This window comes from Patagioenas fasciata, chromosome 9 (genome assembly GCF_037038585.1).
Source record: "Patagioenas fasciata isolate bPatFas1 chromosome 9, bPatFas1.hap1, whole genome shotgun sequence".
NCBI lineage: Eukaryota > Metazoa > Chordata > Aves > Columbiformes > Columbidae > Patagioenas > Patagioenas fasciata.
Genome location: NC_092528.1, coordinates 18,112,548 through 18,134,013, shown reverse-complemented (window position 1 = coordinate 18,134,013; position 21,466 = coordinate 18,112,548). Strand labels below are relative to the sequence as shown.

The following is a 21,466-nucleotide window of genomic DNA, read 5'->3' as shown; positions in this document are numbered from 1 at the left end:
CTGTGGCCTGATAGCTAAACTACATAGTTTCTCACTTTCCTGTGAAATTAATGCTCACTCATCCCACTTTCCCAGCTTTTCTCACCCATTTTATTTGCTCAAAGGTTACCTGGGTTTAAGAGGGAAAGAGAGAAAATATGGCCTCCTGCCCTTTCATTTTAGATTTTAGAGCTGTCTCTCCAGTAGTAAGTAGTGATGCACTGCAGTAGCATCCAAAACCACAATTACATAGGACTGAAGTTGTTGGGTCTGAGCTCTGCTCCTCTCATATGGGGACCCATGACACTTCCGGCCATTTAGTTGAAGCATTTTGGCCATGGTTTTCTGTTATGTCTTTGAATACACTGTTAGGTTTTATCTGTCATACATAGTTGTTGTATTAGATATATACTCCATGGGTTTGGTGTGTGCATTTCTGTTACATTTGGATCCTTTCTAACTTGCAGAGTGGCTTTTTAAATAGGATATATAGCTATATCTCCAAGCTATCTTTGGCTTTGTGAGGCTGTTAGTGGTGGTGTTAGCCTACCATTATCAGACATTGCTCCATTCCTTTGAAGGGCCCCTGAAGGAGCTCACATCCCCCTCGTTTTCTTGCAGTGCTGTTTGTAGGCAGGAATTGCATAAAAACTTCATTTTCCCCTTACAGCACATTACCTTTGTGAATAAAATGCTACAGAAAAGCAGTTAAAAAAAAAAAAAATTCTCAGATTTGCACAGAGGGGGCAGCACTGACATTTTTCCTGCAGTATTGCTATTACAAGCCCAGTATGCCTCTCGCCATGAGCAAACCTATGTATCTGTAGAGGATGAAGGCAGACTGAGCTGGTCTGCCTACAACCGACACTGTGCCTTCAAGGCGCGAGGTGTTCATCGTCTTCACAAAACACGCAGTGTTCTACATCTCGTCTTGGCAAACCGTCACCCGAAGGCTGTGACTGCCGATTTCCTGATCTCTACGCCACTCACGTTTTTATCAACCATTAAATGATTACAACTTACGGTGCGTTTAACGTTGCTGTTGAACGCAGCTCCGCGGGGCAGGGGGTGCTGCGCGTGCGCGCCGGCCTCCCGCTGCGGCGCCCCGGCCGGCGGGAGAGTGCCCCCTGGCGGGGCGGCGGCGGGAGCTGCTGCCGCGGCGGGGCCGGTGCCGGCATGCGGGCCCCGGGGCTGTGGGCGCTGCTGGCCGCGCTGCGGGCGGGCTGGTGCCTGCTGCCGCAGGCTGGCTACCTACACCCCGACGAGTTCTTCCAGTCGCCCGAGGTGATGGCAGGTAAGGCGGGGGGCGCTGCCGCGAGGGGCGGCACTGGGGCGGGCCAGCCCCGCGGTGCCCACATGCGCTCAGCGGCGGGAATGCTCCCTGCGGGGCGGGAGAGGGACGGGCCCGGCCGCTCCAGTCTCCCGGAGTGGAGAGACCCCGAGGGGAGCACTTGCCCTGCAGCCCTGCAGCGCGGGTTCGGCGGGAATATAAGCGCTGCACACAACATTTAGGCACGTATTGATCATAGACCGTTGCTCTGAGGTGCAGCCTTCCTCCTGTGCTGCACATTGCACGCAGATACTTGCGTAGAAACTTGAACTGAGCAACCCGCTGTATGTTTGTTCCCTGCTACAAAGCGATTCTTGCGAGCAGAGGGAGTGTGGAGCTGCAGCTGTGGACTGTGTCTCTGCTGTCCCCGGCAAGTGGTGCCTGGAACCCCGTCACCGTAACAGACTTTTTTTTTTTTTCTTCTTGAAGCTTTGTAAAGATTAATGGCATACTCCTAAAAACGTCAACTTTGACAGTAGTCTCAGGAGTTTAGGGACTGCTCTGCATCATTATACCTCTCATGTTATATCCCTAATGCTGAATTACTGAATAAAATATATTATGTATGTATGGTTTTTGTTTTTTCTTCTTTTATAGGAGACATTTTAAACCTACAGGTCTATTATCCTTGGGAGTTCCTTTCCAGCTCTCCTTGCAGGACAGTTGTTTTCCCATTAATGACATCTGGAGTTACCTACTGGGTGATCAAGTCTTTGCAGCAGCTGGACATATGTTCAAGTTGCATCAACAGCTACACACTTCTTGTATCACCTCGCCTTCTCTTTACAATCTTTTCTTTCATACTCGACTATAGTGTTTATCGATTAGCTCCTTTCTGGGATGCGGATCCGTGGAAAGCGCTGGTACTTCTTGCTGGGTCGTATGTCACTCTGGTGTTTTATACAAGAACATTTACCAATGCACTTGAAGGACTTCTTTTTGCTCTTCTGATGGTACTGGTTTCCTCAACAAGGTCTGATGGCAGCTCAGCAGAGCCAACAAGCAGCCCTCTCATAGGCATAATAACAACTGCTGGGTTTTTCAACAGGCCAACCTTTTTGGCATTTGCTCTAATGCCCCTGCTTTATTGGGCAGGTTTAGTTGTTGGCTCTCAAAAGAGCATTAAAACTGTCATAAACCACTTTTTGAAGCTTGTCCTATGTGCATGTTTTACTGCTATTGTTTTTGTAACAGCTGACACCTTCTATTTTACCTCCATGGGCTTAGACGATCTCTACGGTATTAAAAAGAGCAGCCTATTTGATGTAGTAGCTCGATTACATGAGAAAGTGATAGTAACCCCTTTAAATTTTCTCAGCTATAATCTTAATCCGCATAATCTTGCACTGCATGGAAGTCACCCACGAGTTACGCATTTTACAGTCAACGGAATAATGCTCTTTGGGATCTTACATGTTCTGGCTATCCGTGCTGGTTTTAAAATGTTAAAGAAATACATCCATCAATTAATAAGGGTCAGATCACATTACTGGGGGTCATCTGGGCTATTGGTGCATTCTGAAGGCAATCCAACGTTACTGCTGTTCTATTTTGTTCCTTTGGCATTTCTCTCCCTATTTAGTCACCAAGAACCTCGGTTTCTCATTCCTCTCATCTTGCCATTAGTCCTGTTCAGCACATCACAGAACAGCACTATGAAGTGGAAACACATCATTATTATTTTCAATGTTCTTGGGGCTTTGCTGTTTGGGTGCTTACACCAGGGAGGACTGATACCATCTTTGTTTCACCTGGAGCAACTCGTACATTCTCCGGAGTCCTCAAGCCATCCAAGACACTATACTCTACTCTTTGCTCACACCTACATGCCTCCTAGGTCTCTGCTTAATATCCAGAAGAGAGACATGCATATAGAAGTCATTGATATGGCAGGGTCTGAAGAAAAAATCCTCTGCCAAACAGTAGGGCAGCGAGCAAACAATTTTACCTGCAATGACTGTCATATATTTGTTATAATCCCTGGTACAGTCAAAGCCACAATTACAAAATGTGGTGTCTCATTCAAAAATGAGACTTTGATATTTCCACACTTATCAATGGAAGACCCCCCACAAATACCCTTCCTATTCAGTGCAAACTGGAGAAGTCAGTTGGGATTATACATCCTTCAGGTAGATAAAGATAAGTAGAGCCTTTAGATTTTAGGAGAAAAATGTTTTAGTTTTTCACTTCACTTGGGCACTGTTCAAAGGTGCCACGAGACCTTCCTCTTCACAGACCCATTTTCAGCACAAGCAGTGGTACTGGGAGCTCCCTTGAGTCTCTTTATGCCCTTTCTTCATGCTCTTACACTCACCAGTAAAGCCAGTTCTGGGCAGAAACTGCTTAAAATTATTCATCCCCTGTGGTCTTTCATATGAACTTGTGTAATTTTCCTGATAACAGAGGATGAAATCAGAGCCTACCAAAAACTGTGATTCAAGTTTAGCTTTTTCCATGTGAGATTTATTTTTGAAAGTTCTTATAACATCTGACAGAGGGTTTGTGGATTGTGTGGTTTTTACTGGTAATGGGCATTAACTCAGCTTCTGGAGACAGGCTACAGGACTAGACAAAAGCTGATCAGGCTCACTAAGATTTTATTTTTAAGCTTTTAAAAATTCAGAGCCTCCCCTCAGTCATGAGACCAGGCTGCAGGCACAATATAGGCACCGGCACTGTAATACTGTTTTGGGTAGTTCTGTCTTGAAAAATCCCCAGCATTGATCTGACAAAAGCTGATTTAGAACATGGAAGTTACTTCAGCCTAAGTACTTGTGCTAAATCCTAAAATCCAAGCTTTGCCTGTGTAGCGTTTCTTGCCACAGTTCTGTTCTTGTGGACATGCTACGTATGTATTACATACAGCAGCCTGAGAATGCTGCTTTTGATGAAGCCCATCTGCCATTCAGCTGTGCAGTCCATGCAGCCCATCCCCTGCACGTTCCTGCTGCACATCTCACAGCTCTGATCACTCTGCAAAGGCTCTAGCACCGGCAGGCCCTGCACTGAGCTATTCACAGAGCTGCGCAGGCAGAAAACAGGTAACTCACAGGGATTTGATCCTTTGTATGCCTTTCACCGGACGGATCCTGAGCTGGCTTACTGCAGGGTTAGAGATACACCAGTTCTGCTGCAGTTCTGCTGCAGTGGAGCATGTGAGAATCCAGGGGAGGAGCCACATCCCCTGTGCCTCCCTTCCCTTTTAGTAACAGCTCCACATTAAATCAGCTTAGTGAGAATGACAAATCACATCCTCTCTCTCTCTTGAAGGGAAGTGTGATTTTAAAGCAGGATACAAATAACCCTGAGCTTCAGCTCAGAATAATGTATATGCTTAATAGTATAGCAGAAGTAACAATGTTCATTTTTGCCTGCCTGAACTTCTGGGTCCAAAACATCCTGACATAGAGGGAGGTACTAATTTGGCATATGCGTTGTAGGTCAAGCCTCTCTATAAGTCCAACACTTGAATTCTTTCTGCTCACAAAGGCAGTAATGTTTTTTTAAGTTCTTAATCCATATAGCTTTACACAAAGTCTTATGAGCCATTTTTTTTAACAGAGACAAGAATAAAGGTTGATGCCAGGCTCTAAAGGGAAGCTAGGAAAAATCCCTCTGTGAAGGATTTGCCTGTATCTTCCAAATTATATGTATGATCTACATTTTTAAGGAACATAGCTCTTGTTCTTTTGTAAAACATTCTGTGTTGTCTCCCCTACATGTTCATCTGTCATCCTTCATCCTTCATTATTGACAAGCCTGTAAATGAAAGGTGCATGTCTTGTGGGGGTGGAGGCCAGGGGAGAAGGGATGCCTGTATGTTTGTACTGGTGCTCATGAAGTAGTGGAAGTAGTCACGAAAGTGCCATGACACCAGACATATTTTCCAAGTTAATTTCCTTTTTGCTGTCTTATACTGGGAAGAGAGCTGTGTGCCACAGCTGGTACTCCACATCCTGCTTACTGTTTAGAGCTTTCTTAAACAGCTTCAGTTTCAAAGGTTATTTTCGTAAAACTTAGGATCTTTGGCAATCTCACTGGGGTAGATATTGAAACTCTTCAGGGATGCAATGGAGCGCCATTCCCGTGGTATGATGCCTTCTCTACTGTTGCACAGGTAACCTGTGATAGAGCCAGGCAGAGAACCTGAACTATGAATACTAACTCAGACTGAAAATATACTGTGATTGGCTTGCCATCTGGACTTTCATCCTTTACACCATAGATCCAGTTTTTCCATCTATGTGCACCTAAGTCTTTGGTGGTGGGAAGTTCTTTTTTACCAGCAATGTTAGAAACTGTATCTGATAATTTACAAGGTTCTTTTTATCTGGGGTGATACAAAGAACAGAAATCACCCTCCCCAGGTAACTAAGCAGCTGATCAGCTGGATTAAATAGTGAAAGATGCTATGAAGGAACATTAACTACTTAAGTTTCCTTTATGTTGTTTGATACTGCAATTTAAGTCAACCAGCCCAGTGCATTATATATCATAGATGCACCCTTTTCCATGGGTTATTTTTTAGCCCTGAACCTTTCCTGCTACCATAGACTTGAGGTGTGCTTTTAGGACAGCTACTCAATCTCTTTTACCTACCTGTAAAATGGGTGATTATCCTATCCATCGCCATCGACATTTACAGCTCATTTTGTACCAAAGTTGTATCAAATGTAGAATGTTATTGTTGTATGGATGACATTGTGAAAGGAACTCCAATGAGAAACTGAGTTTTATTTCAAGTTCCTTATCAAGCACTTAAAGTGACAATCTTGATAGTATTCTGGATGATGTTTAATGTGAGTCTGTCTTCTGTCTGTTACCGAGTACTGTGGAAAGTGTAAACTGACTTTGAAATGAAAATCCATCATACAATAAGCAGCATGCTTCCGTTCTCATGCTTGAACTCAGGAACCGCTCATTGCTATGTGCTATCGAAAAGTCCGCAGCTCGCGATCGGCGCCACGCAGGCCGGGGTAACGCTGGGCTCGTCCGTGGCTGGCGCTGCCCGCCCGTGCACCGGGCCCGGTTCAGGGGAGGCTGATGGGGCCCGGCGGTCACCAGGCGCCCGTCACCAAGGCCCCGAAGCCCGTTCCCCGCCGGCCGTAACGCTCTCGTCCTCCTGAGCTCGGTGTTTTCCGTCTCCTGCCTGGCGGGTCCTGCATCGGCTGCGGCTCCGCTGCTGCCTCCCGCTCGGAGCGGCGGTCAGGGCCCCGCTCCGGGTCGACCGCCCCGGCCAGGGCCCCGCCCGGGAGGCCATGGCCAACCTCGCGCCCGGGCGCCGTCCTTGAGCTCCCCGAGGAAGGTGTCGCGCAGGCGGAGCAGGCGGGGGCCCAGGTCCCTCCTCGCCTGGCGGGCGCCGAGCTGCCCGCGGGTGATGGCGGCGGCGGTGAGGCGGGCGGCGGCGCGGATGGGCCGCGACTCCGAGAGCTTCTCTATGAGCCGCGGGTTGCTGAGGAGAGCCAGCAGCACGCGCCGCAGCACCATCCTGCGCCCGCCCCGCTCGCGCGAGAGCCGTTACCGAGTCTCGCCCGCTCGCGCGAGAGCCGTTACTGCGCCCCGCCCGCTCTCGCGAGGTCCGGGTTCCGCCTCGCCATTGGCTGTCCGCCGCGCGGCCGCAGGTCGCGTGCGCGGTGGCGCTGAGGGGCGGGAATCCGCGGTGGGCATCCGCGGTGGGCGGTGGTGCCGCCGCCATGTGCTCCGGAGGGACGCTGAGCATCCTGCGCAGCGACTCCTACGCCGAGCTCAGTCAGTACCGGGACCAGCACTTCCGGGTGAGCGGGGCACCGCCGCTGTCGCCCGGGGGCGGGGGTTGTGCGGTTTGCCAGGGCCGGGCTCCGGCCCAGGCCCCGTGTCGGGTCCACCGTGGGGTAACACTGTCGTTGCGGCTCAGGGCACACGGTACGACCAGGAGCGGCTGCTGAGGAAGAGCTGCACGCTGTACGTGGGCAACCTCTCCTTCTACACCACGGAGGAGCAGATACACGAGCTCTTCAGCAAGAGCGGCGACATCAAGAAGGTCATCATGGGGCTGGACAAAGTGAAGAAGACCGCCTGCGGCTTCTGCTTCGTGGAGTATCTTTCAGGGGGCCCGGGCCGCTGGAGCCGGGCGCGCGCAGCGGGCCCGGTTCTGGGGCGGTGGCTGGGGCCGCTGGGGCGGCAGCTGGTGGCACCGCCGCAGGGCGGGGCAGGGCGTGGGGGAAACGGAGATGCAGGCCCTGGGTCACGGGAAAGTTACTCGAGGATGAAAATATTCGGATGCTGAAGTGTCTGTGGGTATCCCGGGTGGGAGAGGGTAGACATGCACAGCACGTCGAGTAGGGGTTACCTGTTTGCTTTCGTCCTGATATTTCAAACCAAACACTTCTTAGGTACTTGGCCTCTGCACTAGAAGTGTATTCTCAGAGCTCGACTAAAGAGGGGTTTATTTTCATACATGCATACACATAAAGATGGTATCTCGCATCCTTGAGATGTGTTGATTTCAGTATGTGCAAGTCTTTGAAGATCATTCTGTTACTGCTCCCAGCAAACTCACAGCAGCGGTGAAAGTTTGCAGCATGAATGGAGCAGGCATGAGGCTTTTCATTCTTTCTTTAGTAACAGAGCTTTGTACTTTTGAGAGTGAATGCAATTAAAGAACTTGATGCAATATATACATTTTTAATGTGCTTGGATTCCTGCATATTGCTTTGTTTCACTAGCAGTTTTCACAGCCCACATAGCTTCATAAAAGCAGTTTAGAAGCAACTGAGCAGGAGCCTGATTCAAGCAAATGCTTGGGTTTGTAGCCTGTTTGATATTGTTCTTTTTCCCTGTGTTGAATCATAGAAGCGTGGTTTTTTTGTTTTGTTTTTCATTAACCAATTCCTAAGGTATTACACAAGAGGAGATGCTGAAAATGCAATGAGATTCATCAATGGAACGAGACTTGATGACAGGATCATAAGGACAGACTGGGATGCAGGATTTAAGGAGGGTAGACAGTACGGTCGTGGAAGATCAGGGGGCCAGGTAGGTTGTTGTGCAGTCTAGTTTTTAAGGGACTGGCAGCTTTACCAAATTGTTTCTTTTTGAATGAACATACTCAGAACAACTTCAGCAATAATAACTTACAAATTATTGTTTAAGATAGCACTATACGTTAGTTTGTAAGACATCAGTCATAATGTTATCCACTAAGAGTAAATAACTTTTCTGTACATTTCACTGAAAGTGCTTTCAGAAACTTCGTAGTTGCTTGGGCAAATAACGCTTATTTATATGCCCAGAAAATGCAAGGCTGTCAAGAACACAAAGAACAGAACTTAACTGCCCTGAAGTTGTAGCAGATGCTTTTACTGCTGAAGTATGAGGCTATGTCCTCACTTTGGCTGTCTTGATTAAGGAGTCCCCCTGGATATTATCATAGAATCATTTCAGTTGGAAGATACCGTTAGGATCATCGAGTCCAACTATAACCTAACCTATGAAAAAGGAAGTTAGTTTATGCTGTATTCTGTGCTTGTGCATGTTGCGTCTTGTCTTCTTATCAGTCAGCTCCTTGTGGCCATTTACATGCTGTGAACTCAGTTTGACTATATTCTGATGGTGTAATAGTTTCTGAGAATTTGTCTTTACTGGGCTTCCCTTTTTTCCTCTTTCGTAAGGTCCGAGATGAATATCGGCAAGACTATGATGCTGGAAGAGGTGGCTATGGCAAAATCGTTCAATGCCAGTGAAAGACTTGTCAGCCTCGCAGGAGAGCTAAAGCTACATTGTAAATGTCACAAGGCACGAAGTAGGTCTTTTGCACACAAATTTATGTAGCTAGAAATTCTGAGAAACTACTATCTGCATTCCAGTGATTACATAGTATGTTCAGTATCTCCCATTTTAATACCAGAATCTAAAGCATTGCAGAGTACATAATACAGAGGACCTGGGAGCAACGTTTTAAGCAATAAGACAGGTCTCTAAACGCTGCTGTAACTCTGCTAAAAGGAACAAGGGTTTAGTGCTGTGGTGCTTTTTTCAATGGCAAAACTTGATTATTCTCTCACTGGGTTTTGTTTACATTGGTATCACAGAGTGGAGAGCAGCAATAAAGGAGGATTGTTGCATGTTTCAGAGATGAAAGAAAAAAGGAAAGAGCCTGAAAAGGAAGTGGAATTTCTAGGGAAATCTTCCGGTTTCTAGGGGAAGACTTAAAGTTGCAAATTTTCTAAGGTTACTAGATTAGCATCCTTTTACACTGATTCTGTACCTAGCTCACCTACATATACGGCCAGAATAAAACAAGTCAGATTCATGTGCCCAGGAATCGTAAAGTGAGAAGCAAGCCTAGCAGATAGCAGACTTCTACGAAGTATAATACGATTGCATGACATTGCATGATTCAGAACCATTTTGCTTTGTGGGATAGAGAGAACAGCCAAGTTGTACAGTTACCCCCAAAAATTGGATGTTGGAGGAACTGTGTGTGTAATGAGAAATTTCTTCTCAAAATAGATTTTCTATTTGAGAAAACTAATGTCAGACGAAGGTTGAAAAAAAAAACAACAAAAAAAGAGTTTTAGGAGGAGCTTTACTTTCTACTGAACATGTGGTAAGAATGGTAGAAGAATTGCTGGACTGTATAGATTCTCTCCTGCTGCCCAGGACCTTGTTAATACTGCGAGTTTGTGTGATGACAATGTGATGTACTGTGGGTATAGAAATAAAAACAATTAGTGATCCCAAGATCTGTGGAATTGACCTGCTGAAATGAAATCGTTTAAAAGGAAATGTTACAGGTCTTTGGATTATTTTTTATGGACTTCTGAGTTCTTTGAAAATGACGAATCGTAAGGCTTTGTCCAAATATCTGGTTGTCTGTGACTCCTTAAAAACCTTTTAAATACCAGGTGTGTAAAAGTAACTCACTGAAGATATTGTTGGAAATCTTGATGTGTTTCTTGTGTATGGTTTGTCACAACTGTGACTGTAAATTGGAAATACAGTGAGGCAGAACAACTGCAATGAGATGTTGCTTACTTACGAAGCGAGGTTTTGGGTGGGCTTTGTTTTCTTTGGCACATAGTGTAAAACTAGATTTTTCAGGATCGCTTGGTGGTGGTCTGCAAACAAGACTTTGTTCAAAGATCCCTTTTTCTATATAGTACATTTGATTATGAGTTTACAGTCTGTAATCTGCTTTAGGAAGCCTCTGAAGTTTATTTTTCATTGTATCAATTTTCTATAAAAAATTGTGTTACCAAAACTCTTAAGTCACTTTCAAATAAAGCTGCAACATTAAAATGTATTGTTATTTCTTTTAACAGAATCAGTGAAAGGAGCTATATTCAGCCTCTTGTCCACATCCTTTATTCTAGCATCTTTTAAGACGGAGAGAGTGAATATTCCTTCCCTTTGACTGGATTTTCAGTTTTGTTCAGTTCTTAACTGAATGTTGAAAGATGTTTGGTTAATGCTCTTTGTGCTGGTGATTTTTGGATTGCTGAACAGAAATTAAATTATTTACTGATATTGAAGTGGATGTGAAAGTCCTTTGTATAAAATGACTAGTGCACTTCCTTATAAAAATGAGGTTTAAAATTATTTTTGTTGTAAATGCTTGCAAGACAGTCATTCTGGAATGACATGAAAGTGATAAGCTTTTCCTTCAGCTTCACACATGACTGTCTTTTGCTGCATACATGCAATATGTATGGAAAGATTTTGTTTTAAAGTAAAATTTTCTATTTTGAGAGAGGTTTCAATCAAAATGGCATTTAAAAGAACATGATATATCATGTGAAGTCTTAGTGTCTCAAAAGCACAGAGAAGAAATTATTTGAACGTGGTTTAATTTTTGCATTCCCTAGTTAAAGTCAGACATGGCTCTGCTGAAGGTAGTGCTTAACAGAAGTAACTGAATTAACACTTTAAAACTTCCCTGTGGGGCTGCTCTAGCTTTCTTCTGTGCCAGTTTGTTGTGATTAGGTTCTCTAGGAAGTGTAGGTTCTCTTGTGACTTTTATTGACATGCTAGTTCATTATGATTATATATACATTCATAGAAGTTTAAGCTCTATATTAGCTTTTCTACATACTTGCTTGTCATAATTATGTACTCTTAGGGAATTGTATCCTTAAAGAAACACAGCAGCTGGAAATGTGAGTGGATGTTTAGATATGCCTCGATGGAAGAGAGGCTGTTATGAATTAAGGCAGCAAGAACTTCAGTCTCTCCCTCAGACTCTCCTGCAGGCTCATGGTGGGTGGATTTACTTGACTCTCTGGCACCAGTAGCTGCAAATAAGGCTTATATTCACAGTCTTCGAGTCTTCGTAGTGCCGTGTAAAGTCAGTAGAGTGTATACTGGATCATCAGAGGCCTTCATTTTCATGACTAACAAAATAATCCCTGTTACCAGTGTACCCCTGCAGCATTGTTTCAACATGATCTTTATGTTGGTCAGGTTACTTATTACCCCGTGCAGTAGCAGAGCTCTTGCTCAGGCTGGTGCCAGTGCAACCACCATCGGTGTTAATGTAATGGTTCTTTACACACAGGCAATTCCGAAAGACAAAATTATTGAAATATTTAAGCTAATATCCAGCACCACATCTTCTTTATCTTGTTGGATTAGGCTTCTTGTGAAGGTAAATTTGATGAATAACTCTACTAAAATCAAAGGGATACAGATACACAAAGGTAGGACTGCACTTCAGGCATCTGAAGTTCCCAGTATAGTGTCCCATTATAGACATAACTAGTCACAGTCAATTCTCGAATACAAAATTTAAGAGCAAAATAGATCACAAAAGTCTTTCATAATCACCTACATGTGTAATATACTCTAAGCCTGACCCAGAGAGGTCTTCTGCAGATTCTACTTTCTTGATGCTTCACAGGAGTCTTCCATGTTCCATTCTAATTTCTGGGCAAATGATCTGTGTATGGAGAATCCATAAAAATGCACCTTGTTTACTAAGACCATAAAACTTCACCCAATGACTGCACCACAAAGGTAAGAGGGATGTATTGTATCCACATCAGTTGAAGATGGAGTTACACGAAAAAGCAAGTTTGCTGACCTTCAGAAACTACTTTCCAAAAGCAAGAGAAATCCATTCTTGTGTATGGGTTCCACCCCTTATGAAGAGTATCTTCCTGCATACTGCTTCCCAACCTGCTTTCCTCTGTGAGGTAACATTCTCCAAGATTATTTAAGCTTCTACCTGAAGGCTATTTGAGTGTCTACTAGGGTTCTTTACAGAAAAAAATATAAATGGGTAGCCAAACTCTTCTTTGCAACACTTAGTAATTAGTATGTTTAGATCTGATGCAAAGAATCTGAGCTCAAATAATTTGAGCTTCAAACACTTGAGGAGCAGGGCAAGTAAAATGCTAGATGGCTCCTTCTAGTGACTACACAATTAGCGTGCTTTTATATCCTGACATTGTGAAAGGCATTGCTGAAAGCTGTCTTGTGCAACATGCTTCATGTGATACTGTCTCAAGATTTTGCTTTGGTCTGTGTTGTAAAAACGGACAAAAAACTAATTTTCATCTAGAGACCATTTTTCAGAGTAGAGGCAACAGATCAAGATTTGTGGTTTTGTAGCCCATTGCTGTTTCTCTGTTGAGCAACAGCTTAGTTGTCTTTTATACTGAATATTGCAATATGTGATATGCTGTGTCTGTGGTGACTCTTCTTTACCCACCCCCAGCAATTTCAACGTTTTGCCAAAACCACACCTGTGATATTGAAGGAGGGCTTGACTCTTAGATGCCCAATCCATACTTCACAACCTCCCATTAATTATATTGTGTGTAACTGACAGCAAATCCCCTTGTGCCAAAAATCTGTTTTTCAATCTCTAGCATTTTATGAAACAAACTAATATATTACACACAAGATAAATGTATGCAGCTTGACAAGACAGTAGACAAGGTCTTAAATGTCTGGTGTGTTTCTGTGGAGTTACAGTTGTCTTTCAGGCGCTTTGCAGACTTTATTGCTTCAGAGTATCTCTGTGGAAAAGTGCCCATTCTTTATCTTACATATTTTTGATCTAAGACATAGGGCTTCTGCTGTGTGTGATTAACCTGTGGTGGATTAGGAGTTGAGGCTCTCGATCTCAGTCCTAGCTCTGACGAGACTGCCTTTCCTACCTGTGCGGATGTATTTCACGACACAGTAATATGTGAGTGTAAGGAAGACACGCTCAGTTTGGAAAGATGAGCAGTACTTGCAGGATACAAGGCATCTCTTTTAAAACACATTTACAAAATAATCAGAAATATCTTAAGTAGGAATCTAGTGGAATGAATCCTCTGAGTGCAGGACTGACATTCCTTGCTTCTCATTATTACCATCCAAAGTTACAGCTAGAAAACGGTTGAGTAAAGACTGTTTAAAACTTTCATTTCCTCCCAAGGAGCACTTTCACCTGGATTTCCAGAGGGTGCTGGCTCATCACGGTGCTTCTCAATGGGAACAGGACTGCAGGGAGTGGCTTTTCACATGAATCCCTCTGCAGATCGGAGAGCCTTGGTTGTTCATTGCACCTTTGTGCTGTGGCTAAGTTTGGCAGAAGCAGTAATCTAAGAGTGCATGACCTGAATGAAATGTAGAGGTTTGGGTTTTTTGTTTGTTTTTTCATTTGAGGGCCAAATCTGAGTTATTCCTAATGCAGGATTTTATTCTTTTGAGGGTGCTACAGCAGACATTTGCTTTAGCAAACCGTTTCTTTATTGTTCAGTAAGATCAGCAGTTCTAGTTGAGTGCTCCTCCCAGAACCTTTCTCTTTGCTCTCCAGTGCTCATCTCTGGCTATGTAAAACCTGTTTGTATTTTATTGTGTTATCCATCAGCATAATCTAGACAAAGACAGTGGCTTATGCCCTGATAGGAAAATCTACCACTGTCCCAGAAGCTATATGAGGGGCTGAGTCAGGATTTCAGAAACCAAGTTGCATAGAGAGAAACTGAAATACCTTCCATCAAAAATGCGAATTAAGCATTATGCAGTTAATGACTGGGAAATTCACCTTTCTGGAGTGCCTTGAGAGTGAGTATGGTTTTCAAAATAAGACTACATCTTAAATAATTATGTTGGTTTTTATTTTATTTAATTGGAGCTACCTCTAATTTCCTTTTTAAGGTAGGCCATTTACTGATTCTTCCAGGGTTGATGTTTTTCAATTAGGACACTATTGAACCACAATTTATCGTATTTCAGGTATGGTTAAAAGACCTTTTTTTTTTCAGAAAAAAAAAATTGAAAACAAATAGGAGAGATATTTTTCCAGTCACATGCAACAAATACAAACATAAATTAGCATAACTGAGTCAGTTTGTAATTATATTTCTGAACAATGAAGCTTTTCCCTTCTGTACCAATCTCTTCCTGCAAGCCACAATTTGAAAAGGAGATTCTGATTTTCTGGTTAGAATAGGCAAGAATGTGTTAAGTATTAGTAATACATACTTGTTTTCAGATTTGTAGCACACATGCACTTTGAATTGCATCAAATGGAACTTGTTTCAGTTTTCTGACTTGATGTTATTACTTTAAAATAATGTTCTTATTATTTCATACTTTGCGTCTTTATATATTTTTACGAGGATTTTTTCTGACGTAAGTAAAAAGAAGTGTTGCTAGTCTGCTCGCCTTAATTTGATTATAAATTTCTGTAACATCACTGTTTTGCAACATCTTAAATCATTTTTTATGAAAACAGAAGCCCTGTCAGCTTGTCATGCTGCCACAAGATGTCATGAGAAGCCGTGTCTCGCTTCGAGATGCTTGTGCTGTGTGAGCCCTTGGCGATCGGGTTCAGTGGTTGTTCTGGAACGATGTGTTCCAAAAGCATCTTGTTTTACCCTACAGTTAATGCCATGTTGCAATTTCTTGAAGAAGCTATTTCATATTAGGGTTCTGCTTGAAACAAAAGTGACTAGTGGCTGGTTAAACTATCTTCTAACATACCTTGATGCAGCAGAGGTAAAAGTGTCCTGAGGTTGCTGTGGTATAGGTTGCCTCATAGCACAAGGCACTGTAGAACTGAAAGGTTCTGTGTGTAGTCAACACAAATGTGCGTTCTGGCAAAGGACTGGTTTGTGATTTGGCTTTTTGTCAGGTTTGGCTTTTTTTTCCCCTCTGAATTTACTTCAGTGAGAAGATAAATGTGTTTCCTGGAACTGGGAAGGCTTTTTTTCCCATTAAATCCAGGAATGTCCCAAAGTCTCTGGACTTTTGCTTCTGCTTTTAAATTCCCAGCTGAATTTTCTCTTTGAAATCTACATGTTAGCTTGAAAAAGCCTTCATGCAGCAGCTTTGCAATGTTCCATCCCACACAGCTGTAAGGAGAAGGTGTTTGGTGTTATCTGAGTTTACCAGAGGGAAACTCTGCAGAGAATTTCTCAATTATTCATATCTCACAGACACACCTTGGTGGATTTCTTGATTAATTGTTTTATAGAGCACAGCACTGTCAGGAACTTAGTTTTATCTCCCATTGAGCTCAGTGAGATCTGTGTGCAGTGCTAAAGTACTGAATGTGCTTTAATGCACTTCATGTAACTTTTTTCTCCATAAACTAAACATGAACATGCCAGGAGAATTATTCAAAGGTCGTGTGGGAGCAGTATTGACTCTTGAGTTGTGTCTTGAAGTGAGTCAGGAAGGCTGAGCAAAACAGTGTCACAAAAAGTAATCACAGCTTTTTAGTAGGAAAGGTGCAAAAATCTCTCAGGGTAAGTGTCCAAAGTCAGTTGCAGGACAGTGTTTTTCTCAGAATCCAAGGCCACAAGGGCCAACAGATATTACTTGGTCTACAAAGTTTGCCAGAGACCTTGCTTCAGAAGAGTGCAGAAAGCTGGCAGGATGTGAAAATTGAGGAAAGATTCTAGCTGATTTGTGCTAATCTAGTAATTTGGACTCTAGACACACAATTGTCACCAAGGCAAAGTTAATAAAACATTTGAAAAAGCCCAGCAGCCTGAATAAATACGCGGTGTCCATCAACAGTCCCCAGATACGGTGTTGATTCTGTGTTTGAATATGTATTTTCCCCTAAAGATATTTAATTGAACTAAAACTGGCATGGGACTGAGTAGTTTGTTATGATTGATTCATTCCTTATTAGAAACCAAAATCACTTTGATGTATGTGAACGAGCAGTTCTGTTTCTCATTGTGCTCTGTGAATTGTCCTCCCGGTGGAGCCGAGTGCTTTGGAGGCCGGAGCGCTCAGCGAGCAGCGCACGCCTCAGCAGGCACAGCGTTCGCTGGTGTCAGCATGCAGATGAACAGACCTGACAACTAAATAATTCTAATCTTTTTCTAGGAAAGAATCTGCCAGGGCTCCAGCTTCAGACAAATCTGAAGGTGATTAACTATTCCCAGACCCAGAGCTGTACCAAGGGGAGAGAAAACACATCATACAAAGCTGTACACTTGAAGTAAACAAAGCTTCAAGGTGCTCAGGGTTGCGATGGCCTTGCAGACTGTAGAGTTTGATGGGCAACACTGGAGAGAGTGTATTTTCACTGGATATTTGCAAAAGGACGTGTCTATCCCACCCATAGAAGGATGATCAGTGTTACATCTGGTAAAGGCTTCTAAGCAGACAGACAGCTGTATTGTGAGTGCCTTCTGTGTAGAGGGTCAGGGTGCTTTTCCCTGCACTATGACAAAACTCATAATTTTCCTTTTTTAACGAATTATGCCTGGCACCTACTCTGTTCAGGAAGAGAGTTCTTTTACAGCTGTTAAGTCTAGGAGAATTTAGTATATTCGATGGGTATATTGGTGCAACCACACAGTTTAGTCTGGGTTGAAGTTAATGTGAGGGTACTACAATATTTATTTCACATTTATTAAAACCTAAAATATTAAAAAAAATGAAGTGAATATTTTAGTGCACATAAAACACAGAATTGCCTCTCAGTAAATACTTTTTCACTGTTAGCCAGAAGTTGATACTGGGCTATGCTATTTAACAATGAAGTTCTTTTAGCTGCATATCGCTACAATCCTAGGAAATTCCAAAATACATGGACACCTGAAACAAGTCCAGTGTAAGTGTAGCATATTAGGGCTTTTTTTAAAAGCAAGTTCTCTTTTATTTTTTAAGTTTTTAGAAGCACATAATGAAAATTAATTTTGTGTTAAGAACCTTTAACAATAATTCATTATTTCTAAACATATTTATTGCTGAGTATGTTGTTGCCACAACTGCCGTCAGCGACAGTGTAACTTAAAATAGCTATGTGAGGGACCGAAACTGCGAAGGAATAGTAGTGGCAAAAGGTAGAAATAAAGCATAATTTTTTATTCAGCCTTCCTTTTAAATGAAGGAAAGGTATTCCACATTTATAAGGATTATATTGTTGCTTTTCAGACATGAATCAAAGATACATATCAAAAGAGGGAAGGTATAAGACGTCATTGTGTCATTAGGAATTCTAGTTCCATTTGAACAGGAAAGGTTCTATTTATGATCCTTAGAGAAAGCATTCAGATCATGAACAGCACTTCCGCTGGCAGGAGGAAAATGTAAGAACAGTTTTATGAAAGTCTGTGTAAAATGAACATTCCCTTTTGAATCCTTAATTCAATTTCTGGACACATCTAAAACCTGTTGAAGAATTAATAGAAGCAATGTGAAAAATAACATAAAAAAAACCTCGGTGAAATTTCAGTGGTTTTTGCCATATTCACATTTTAGTTTTTGAGTGAAATAGCTGTTGATTTCAATAAGCCTGAACTCATTAGTTGAATATAATACAAGGAGGACCTGCTTTTCCTTTCATTTACTCCAGGGTGGATGAAAAGTGACTTCACAGACCGTTGTGGCATTACCGTGCATAGACCTAGGAAGAGAATGGGTGAACAGAGGATCTCTTGTCATATGCAAGGGATATTTTTTTTAAGAGAAAAGGATCTCAGTGTCTAGATCTGAATGTACTTATACACCAACGGTATCAAGCTCATTTTCACCAGGGTCCATGTCAGGTTCACGGTTACCTTTAAGAGGCCAAATGTAACTTTAGGACTGCATAAATAAAACTGCTCCTACAGTTTGACATCCCTGCTATACACCTTGAAATTAGAATATTTCCGCTAAGTGTGTTGAACACTTGAACTTCTAAAACTTTATGTATGTGAGGTTATTGTCTTGGTGCACACACATGCTATGAACAGGGACATGAAAATATCAGTGAAAAGTAGGGTTTTTGCATCTACTACTGTATTGACAGTTTCATAATCCGAGAATGTTGCACATTTGCCATGGCAGAAAAGGAACCATGCTGATGAGTGATGATGATGCAACATACATGTCAATAGTGATGTCAATGCTGTATCACAGCATACTTGTCTTTTTGATTTTGTTTGTAATTTAAAAAAATTAGTAGCAGCTCTTAATTTTTTGTGGGAGGTTGATTAAATTATGGACTAACTCTGGTAGGAACAGAGATGCTCTGAGCTGTATCACTTCTGGACATGAGCTGGTAGGTCTTTGTGACACTGAGCTGTGCTCTGTGTCCTCACTCGCTCATGTCAGCAGCAGCACAGGGATCTGCAGGGCTGGCAGCCGTTACTCCTGAACTGTTTTCCTTTTTTCTTTGCTACAGTCTTTATGCTGGTTCTTGTGGCTTAATTTATCAATGTATTAAAGAGAAACATGAATATTTGATTTTTTCCCCCATGAAGCCAGGAAATTGGGAGTTGATTTTATATTAAAGCAATGTGATTCATGCTTTCCTTGAAGAACTCCAGAGTTAAGCATCTTACGTCTTCTGTTAAATGCAAAAAGGAAGCACTTCAGTGTTTGCAAGAAACTTGGGTGCTTTGAGATGTTTCGAAATATTTCACTATTTCTTGACCAAGCTGCATTTTTTTGTTTGTTTGTAGCAAAATCTCTGTTTTCTGGGGCTGCAAAGTTTACTGCAAGTAGCTTAGCGTCCTTCTTGTAAAGTACAGGGATGCAATCCCATTCTGAAAGCAGCATTTGGCTGTTGCCTCTCCTCTTGTGGTGAAAGACTGTGTGTGCAGTTGCGATGCAGCTGTTGTGAGTGCAGTGGGGAGCACAGAGGCAACCTGCTTCACTGCACAGCCCATGTCTGTCCTTGGAAAAGTTTAAAGTGATGGGAAGCATACTTGAGGCCAGATGTCAGCAGAGTTCAGAACAGGCTGCATTGTAAGCATAGGTTTAATTTCTAGCAGTTTTGGAGGCAGTTGGGTCTGGATCATTAAGAACAGAAGTTTCCTTCTCTGAATTATAAATATCTGTCAGCAGCTGCTTGAGAACTTTGAGCAAACTTGGAAATATCTTCCCCAGAAGCACATGTTTAACTTTCACACAACTGTCAGGACTTACTCTGTTTCATTGATTTTTATGTGTGAGTTCCCTGCTTTATATGTTAAAGAATCAAGGATGTGTATAGTGGAGCCTTTGTTAGGCCTTTGCAGCTGTGATCTGTACTGAAGGAACGTTTCCTCTACGAGTGCTCTGATGTCTCCGATACCACTCCTGTGAGACCTGGCATGTGGACAGGACATTGTCTTTAAAACACTTCATCAGCTCTTAATCTCTTTTGAGTTTTGGAACACTGAAATGAGTTGACTGTTTGAATGTATTTAACCAAACAATAGCTTAATATGAGAAATATGGCAGCTTTTTGATGTGATTCCTAACCAAGGAAACAGAATGCTCCTTTTCTATTTATCTAATTAAAGGAGCAGTATAAATCAAATAGGAAAAGCTGAAATTGTTGATCTCAGTCCTTGGTTGACCTGCATCATCAGAGATTAATTTTGCAGGATCAGAGAACAGTTGAGGTTGGATGGAACCACGCAGGACCATACAGTTCAACCTGCTGCTCAAAGCAGGGTCATCTAAAGCAGGTTGCCCAGGGCCATGTACAATCAAATTTTGAACATCTCCCAAGAATGGAGACTCCACAATGTCTCTGGGCAACCTGTTCCGGTGTTCGGGCACCCACACAGTAGAAGTAGTTTTTTATTGTGTTCAGATGGAGTTTCATGTGCTTTGATTTGTGCTCAATACCTCATGTTGCTGAGCAGCACTGAGAAGAGCCTGGTTCTGTCTTTTTTACAGCCTCACATTGGGTATTTATACACACAGATAAGATTGCCCTGAGCCTTCACTTCTCCAGGGTGAACAATCCCACCTCTTGTATGACAGGTGCTTCAGTCCCTCCATTGTCTTTATGGCCCTATGCTGAATTCACTCCTGTGTGTCCCTGTCTCTTGTACCGCTAAGCCCAGCATTGGACTCAGGATCATCTTCCTGCACTGCAGGCACCGCTCTGCCTGACACCGCCGGCCCTTCCGTGCTGTCAGCCTGCATTGCCGGCATTCCTTTGATAAGAGGCTTCCATTCCTGACAAAATTCCCATTCCCTCTGCCTTAGTAAGGGGTATGTCAGGGCTGCATAGTTACTCCCCTCTTGTGTTTGTTTTTTTAAATGGCTTTTTTTCATAAACACGGATACAGTTAAAAATATTCTTATATGCTACAAAATTGCAGTGTAGGCTTACAGTGTTCACAGTAAAGACTCAAACTGTGCAATTCAAGAAGAAGCAAAACTGTAGAGAGTTTGTGAGGTGGGTTCTGTTTATTTTTAACATTGGTAAAATATTTATTGTTTCTTTATGGATTTATTTGGTTTTAGAAAGCAAGAAAAAGATGCAGTTTGGGGAAAAATGAAATTTTTTCTTTAGGGTTATTGAAGAAGTCCACCTTTTACAAATGTCAAAGTGTACCTCCATCATCCATATAATGCGTCTTTATTTCTTTTCCTCTGTCTCTCCTGGTTTTCTATAAGGACTGTTTCATAGCTGAGAAATTGGTTCCAAATAATTATGATGGCATCTTTGCAAATATATTATCAATCAGGTTTGCATGTGGATTTCTTATGGGTTTTTTTGTAGGCAATGCTGAAATCTGAAGCATTGTGACCTGTTGCTGAACCTTTAATTCCTCTCTGTTTTTTCTTTCAGTGCCTTTGCCCTAACAGGTTACCTGCTAGCAGAATGTCCTTTCCCACTTAAATTTCTCCCATATATTCTTGGTTGTATGTTCCAAGCTGCATGGATGATATATCACGTTTAATTGCTCTTCCTCTCTAAATCTATGTAATTTGACCAGAGGTACT

The 21,466-nt window shown here is 42.5% G+C and overlaps 3 protein-coding genes across 4 annotated transcripts; 2 read left to right on the top strand and 1 right to left on the bottom strand.

Moving 5' to 3' along the window:
- Positions 1 to 77: 77 nt before the first annotated feature.
- PIGZ (phosphatidylinositol glycan anchor biosynthesis class Z) lies at positions 78 to 5,906 on the top strand. The gene is made up of 2 exons (XM_065844407.2): positions 78 to 1,273; positions 1,907 to 5,906. The coding sequence occupies exons 1-2, from the start codon at positions 988 to 990 to the stop codon at positions 3,457 to 3,459; spliced, it is 1,839 nt and encodes a 612-aa protein (XP_065700479.2). The 5' UTR covers positions 78 to 987; the 3' UTR covers positions 3,460 to 5,906.
- Positions 5,907 to 6,026: 120 nt separating this feature from the next.
- On the bottom strand, positions 6,027 to 6,855 carry NCBP2AS2 (NCBP2 antisense 2 (head to head)). Its single transcript, XM_065844411.2, has one exon. The coding sequence runs from the start codon at positions 6,797 to 6,799 to the stop codon at positions 6,518 to 6,520; it is 282 nt and encodes a 93-aa protein (XP_065700483.1). The 5' UTR covers positions 6,800 to 6,855; the 3' UTR covers positions 6,027 to 6,517.
- A 76-nt stretch (positions 6,856 to 6,931) lies between these two features.
- On the top strand, positions 6,932 to 10,824 carry NCBP2 (nuclear cap binding protein subunit 2). 2 transcript variants are annotated; one of them, XM_071812548.1, is made up of 5 exons: positions 6,932 to 7,086; positions 7,206 to 7,387; positions 8,188 to 8,326; positions 8,962 to 9,092; positions 10,615 to 10,824. In XM_071812548.1, exons 1-4 carry the CDS (start codon positions 7,006 to 7,008, stop codon positions 9,031 to 9,033), a joined length of 474 nt encoding a protein of 157 aa, XP_071668649.1. In that variant the 5' UTR covers positions 6,932 to 7,005; the 3' UTR covers positions 9,034 to 9,092; positions 10,615 to 10,824. The 2 variants fall into 2 exon arrangements, with proteins under 2 accessions (XP_071668649.1, XP_065700932.1); XM_065844860.2 differs by lacking the exon at positions 10,615 to 10,824 and having other exon boundaries at positions 6,933 to 7,086; positions 8,962 to 10,591.
- The last annotated feature ends 10,642 nt before the right edge of the window (positions 10,825 to 21,466 follow it).